The sequence below is a fragment of the Colobus angolensis genome, unplaced genomic scaffold, assembly GCF_000951035.1.
Source record: "Colobus angolensis palliatus isolate OR3802 unplaced genomic scaffold, Cang.pa_1.0 Scaffold25, whole genome shotgun sequence".
Classification (NCBI taxonomy): domain Eukaryota; kingdom Metazoa; phylum Chordata; class Mammalia; order Primates; family Cercopithecidae; genus Colobus; species Colobus angolensis.
In genome coordinates, this window is record NW_012115710.1 from 3,248,943 (window position 1) to 3,254,491 (window position 5,549).

The window sequence follows — 5,549 nt, forward strand, 5'->3', positions numbered from 1 at the left end:
GGGGAGGGACCGAATGTGGGGACAGCGCGGGATGGAGAGGAGAGAAAAAGCAAAAAGAGGAACAATAACAAAAGAAGAAAATATAAAAAACAGAAAAAAAAAACCCACAAAACCCCTAGAACACACAAAAAAAAAATCCAGAAAAAAAACCTGAAATAAAAGCCCGAGAATTGTCTTCCAAGGGGGGTGGGAGGGGAAGAGGAGGGGGGCGGATGAGGACGTCTGATTCTCGCTGAGACAGGGCTCGGCACGCGTTGAAAGCCCCGGTGCCCAGGTCTTCCCTTCCGCGGGCCTCAGTTCATCTCTCAAGGGATTGGGACCCAGGCGTCCACGTGCAGGGACTGGAGGAAGATTAGGGAGGCGGGATTATAACAAGGGGGTTCATTCCTACCCCCCATCACCTCCCTTCCCCTGACTCCCCACCAAGATTTTGCAGAGAGAAATGGCTTTTGTACCAGGTCATTCTTTATAATTAAACTCACAGTATCCACCCCCTCGAGCCGGCCCCGCCTCCTTCCTGGGAAGGCAACGCCCCCTATCCTCCTGGGCTCCGGGTGGGTGGCCCCAGCCCGCTGGGCGGTGCGCAAGCGCAGCCGGGGCCGGCCCGGGCGTCAGGCCTCCTCGTTCGGCTCCGCCCCCAGGGCCTCGAGCATGCGCCGCCGGACCAGGGAGCGGCGCAGGTGCAGGCGGTAGTCACCCAGCAGGAGATCGTCGTGGCGCACGAGCTGGTGCGCGAGCCCGCGGGGACTGAGCCCGGAACGCAGCAAGCGCGAGCGCGTCTGGAAGTCCGTGACCGCGATGAGCCACCTGCAAGGGGGTGGGAACGGAAAAGGAACTCGCAGGTGGTTTCAGCCCCGGCTTTGATCGTCGAAGAGTCCCTGCCTGGTCCCTGGAGTCGTTCACAGCCCCTGGTCCAGCAGACAGTCGGTCCGTCCCTAAACTCCCCTCCAGCCCTGCCCTCTCGCCTGGGTCGCTCTAGGCTCCTTACGCTCTCTTAGCCTGGTTCTGCGTCCTAATCACTGTCTCTCGAGACTCCATCTCAAACCGCTCCAAGGCCCGACCCTCAACTGGCGACTGCAGGCTCCGCTCTACCCTAGGCACTCCAGGCCTGTCCCCACCCTATCACCCCTGGCCCCACCTCTACCATGTGCTCAGTCCCTTCCACCCCCTCACAGCTGCCTTTCCAGGCTCAGACTCCTATCCCGGTCACTACTGGGTCACTCAAACTCGGGCCCCTACTCACTCCAGATCCTTCTCTCTGATCTCACCGGACCCTGCCTCCAACCGCGCTCACTCTTGGCCCCGCCCCCTCAGTGACTCTGCGCCAATCTTGCTCTTATCTAGTCGCTCCAGGCCCTGCCCTACCACGCTTTCACTCCACTGTCGCCCCGCCTTACAACGGCTTTACACCAACCACGCTCTTATCTAGTCGCTCCGGGCCCCGCCCCCTCACGCTTTCATTCTTGGCCACGCCCCTCAGCGCCCTAAAACCAACCACGCTCTTACCCAGTCGCTCCGGGCCCCCCGCCGCTTACACACCGGTTCCGGCGGCCAGCAGTCCCACAGATGACATTCATGTTCTCGAAGCGGATGCTGCTCACGCGCCCGCTCTCCATGGCCCCCGGTAACTGGGCCTCCAGCGCTTGCAGCACCTCCAGGTGGGTAAAATCCTCCTCGGGCTGCGGATGTCGGAGAGAGAACCTCAGCCCGTGACCTCCTGGTTCATTTTGGGTTCAGAAGTCACCACCCTAGACCCTACCTGCAGAACCTGCCACAGAGTTCCAGGTGGCATTTGAGGGGCAAGGATCGCTCTTGATCCCAGGGTACTGTCGCTATTGTCAAAGGAGACGACAGATTATCTCTCAGATGGGAAATCATCTATGTCACTCTAGGTCATTCTCCAAAAAAATCAGTTCTCACCAAGCTGATTTGCCCAAAAGTCAATGAACAGTTGGCTGAATGATTCACCAACTTAGCCAACTTTACGAATCTACCAAAAACTTTCCCAGCAATTTGCAATGGATGCAACTGAAAGCTCTTGAAGATTTCTGCAAGGATTTAAATTGCACACCTTTCCTTTTATATTCGTATTAGCATTTTAAGAATGTTCAGTAGTCAAAAGATAACAGTCATAGGGGGTTTTGATGTCTTGTCAATCTATTTAACATTCAGAAACATGTACTGATCACTAAACACATTTACAACACGTGATTAGCATGTCAAGGGTGATAACAGTTGTCATAGCACATAAAATTGCTGAGGAACTAAAATGAAATGAAAATTTTCATGATTTCACTGAAAAATAATGTCACTTCCAGAAAGGCATTCCTTGACTGGGGTGAGAGGGGAGGCTGGAGGGTCCCTTGCTCAAAGCCACAAAGAAGTGGAGTGATAGGGTGGAGATTGATCCCTAAGAGAAGGATGGCAATCCCTGTATGCAGGGTGGAGAGCCACATGGATTAGCTGAGAAGGTACCTTGGAGGCCTGTGCCTGGCACACAGTAAGCACCCATTGACATTAGTTCTTCTCATTCAATTATTGAGTTCCTGGGACCCTAATATATACCTCTTCTGATTGAAGGCAGGGATGACCAGTTTGCTGAATCTGTCAAAAACATGAGCCCCTTCCTTCCTTCCTTCCTCCCTCCCTCCCTCCCTCTCTCTCTCTCTCTTTTTTTTTTTTTGGAGATGGAGTCTCGCTCTGTTGCCCAGGCTGGAGTGCAGTGGCCGGATCTCAGCTCACTGCAAGCTCCGCCTCCCGGGTTTACGCCATTCTCCTGCCTCAGCCTCCCGAGTAGCTGGGACTACAGGCGCCCACCACCTCGCCCAGCTAGTTTTTTGTATTTTTTAGTAGAGACGGGGTTTCACCGGGTTAGCCAGGATGGTCTCGATCTCCTGACCTTGTGATCCGCCCGTCTCAGCCTCCCAAAGTGCTGGGATTACAGGCTTGAGCCACCGCGCCCGGCCTCTTTCTTTTTTTTGACAGAGTCTCACTCTGTCGCCCAGGCTGGAGTGCAGTGGCACGATCTCAGCTCACTGCAACCTCCACCTCCGGGGTTCAAGCAATTCTCCTGCCTCAGCCTCCCCAGTAGCTGGGATTACAGGCACCTGCCACCACACCTGCCTCATGTTTGTATTTTTAATAGAGATGGGGTTTCACCATGTTGGCCAGGCTAGTCTCAAACTCCTGACCTCAGGTGATCCACCCACTTCGGCCTCCCAAATTGTTGGGATTACAGGCGTGAGCCACCGCGCCTGACACACATTGGCTTTTTCTTGAGTTTTTGTTATATTTGTAAACTTTACAGAATTTCATAGTACGTGGATTAGTAGGATTCCTTTTGTTCTCCCTCCCTGCCCCCCTCAGCCTCCCCTTTCTTTGCCCCTTGGTCTTCCCTCTGACATGAGCCGTAGATTTCGTGACTGACGCTTTGACAAATTCACAATCAATTTTCAGCAAACTGTCCTGGTGCCAAGCCCACAGCTCTTAAGCCACAGAGCCTGAATTTAAACTCTGGCTACACTGGTTCTCAGCCTGTGCCCTTCCCACCACCGCACCAAAACTGTGCAGAAAATAAGTGCCCAGATCCACTCACCAAGGTCTCCATGCAGAGGCAGAGGGGCTGGGCAGCTGGTGGTGTGGGGAACTTCCGGATGCACGGGAGTTCTCGGTCCAGTGCCTCATACTCTGCAATGACCTGCCGCAGGTACTGCTTCCTAGGGAGAGAGCGAGCAGGCAGGGACCTCTGAGGTCAGGATTTGCTGCCATCGCATTTGGGGAAGCAGAAGACAGAGGTTATGGGGGCCAGGGACAACTCACGAGGATTTGATGGGCCTGCCCAGGCTCCGAGCCTGCATCTCCTCTGGGGTCTCCAGGTCCATAAGGAGGGCTCCTGAGGGCAGAGAACCCACTATCAGCTGCCCTGAGCCCTCCTCAGCCATAATTCTGCTTAAATGGCCATCACCAATTGCCTGCCCATGCCACACCCAGAATAGCTTGTATGCCAGATATTGAGCTACTGTCTCTTAGCTCCAAACTCTCTTAGCTCCACACTGGCTCTGTGATGCCTGGGTTGAGACTCTACTAACCACATTTCTCCTTCAACAGTTGGGTTCCTATTAGGCTCTGCCTAAAGGGGGCGCCAGAGGGAGGCTGCAAGGCAGGAGGAAGCAGGAGGAACTTGCTCCTTTTTGCTTCCTCTTCTGGTCACCCCAGCCTTCCTTCTTCACTGTGGCAGCATCACTTCAGTAACAACACTTGAATCCAGTTTTCAGGGTTTTTTTGTTTTTTGTTTTTGTTTTTGTTTTTGAAACGGAGTCTTGTTCTGTTGCCCAGGCTGGAGTGCAGTGGTGCAATCTTGGCTCGCTGCAAGCTCCTCCTCCCGTGTTCACGCCATTCTTCTGCCTCAGCCTCCCGAGTAGCTGGGACTACAGGTGCCCACCACCACACCTGGCTAATTTTTGTATTTTTAGTAGAGACGGGGTTTCATTGTGTTAGCCAGGATGGTCTTGATCTCCTGACCTTGTGATCCGCCTGCCTTGGCCTCCCAAAGTGCTGGGATTCCAGGTGTGAGCCACCGTGTCCGGCCCCGTTTTCAGTTTTTCCAACACTCTCAGAATCAGTCTCCTGTTTGGAACTTGGCTGATAACAGTTCTCAAATATGGACCCTTTTTGACCACCCCACCATCAGTTAACTGGTCTCTCTCTTATGGCCAAGTGCTGGTTGTTCCATGCACTCCATTTTCCCCTTCCCCTACAGTCCTAGAGTTTTACCCAGCACATGGCTTCCCAGCTGGAGACAACACTTCCCAGACTCCCTTGCAGCTAACTGTGGCCATGTGACCAAGCTCTCACCAATGAAGTGTTAGCTGGAGTGAGAGGTGTAACTTTGGAGTCATTTGCTTTAAAGATTACTGCTTTTCTTGGACTCTTTGCCCTTCCTCTTGGACTGGAATGTGGATTAGCAATAACCCTTCTTCCACCATGTTTGGATATGGCAAGCAACAATATGGGAGGAACTCTTATCTCTAAATCTTCTCACCAAGCCAAGATGTCCCACCAACCCTGCCTTCCATTACACAAGAGAGAAATATACTTCTGGTTCTTGACCAGCTGAGGCAGGTGACATAGCAACACCCTAGCTCCACAAAAAAAAATTTGTTTAATTATCTGGGCATGATGTTGTGTGCCTGTAGTCCCAGCTACTAAGGAGGCTAGGGTGGGAGGATTGCTTGAAGCCAGGAGTTAGAGGTTGCAGTGAGCCATGGTTGTACCACTGCACTTCAGCCTGGGTGACAGATAAAGAGAGAGAGACAGAAAGAGAGAAGGAAGGAAGGAAGGGAGGGAGGGAGGGAGGGAGGGAGCCGGGTGTGATGGCTCACGCCTATAATCCCAGCACTTTGGGAGGCCGAGGCGGGCAGATCATGAGGTCAGGAGTTCGAGACCAACTTGGCCAATATGGTGAAACCGCATCTATACTAAAAATACCAAAATTAGCCAGGTGTGTTGGTGTGTGCCTGTAGTCCCAGCTACTCGGGAGGCTGAGGCAG

The 5,549-nt window shown here is 53.3% G+C and overlaps 2 protein-coding genes across 3 annotated transcripts in view; one reads left to right on the plus strand and one right to left on the minus strand.

Annotated features, from left to right (window-relative positions):
• Window positions 1-443: 443 nt before the first annotated feature.
• LOC105514733 (chromosome unknown open reading frame, human C19orf81) overlaps window positions 444-5,549 on the minus strand; it is an 11,238-nt gene continuing 6,132 nt past the window's right edge. The window contains exons 2-5 of one of the 2 annotated variants that reach the window (XM_011946302.1): window positions 3,820-3,892; window positions 3,596-3,716; window positions 1,540-1,679; window positions 448-807 (exon numbers count right to left, since the gene is read on the minus strand). In XM_011946302.1, the coding sequence (XP_011801692.1) occupies window positions 612-807; window positions 1,540-1,679; window positions 3,596-3,716; window positions 3,820-3,892 (530 nt within the window). In that variant the 3' untranslated portion in view covers window positions 448-611. Of the gene's footprint in view, window positions 808-1,144; window positions 1,258-1,539; window positions 1,680-3,595; window positions 3,717-3,819; window positions 3,893-5,549 lie in introns of those variants that run through there. The other variant, XR_001002220.1, reaches the window with a different exon arrangement.
• The window catches only part of SYT3 (synaptotagmin III), a 40,453-nt gene continuing 36,444 nt past the window's right edge, over window positions 1,541-5,549 (plus strand). Inside the window, exon 1 of the mRNA XM_011946300.1 lies at window positions 1,541-1,658. The gene's annotated coding sequence lies outside the window, so the exon portion shown is untranslated. The remainder of the gene's footprint in view (window positions 1,659-5,549) is intronic.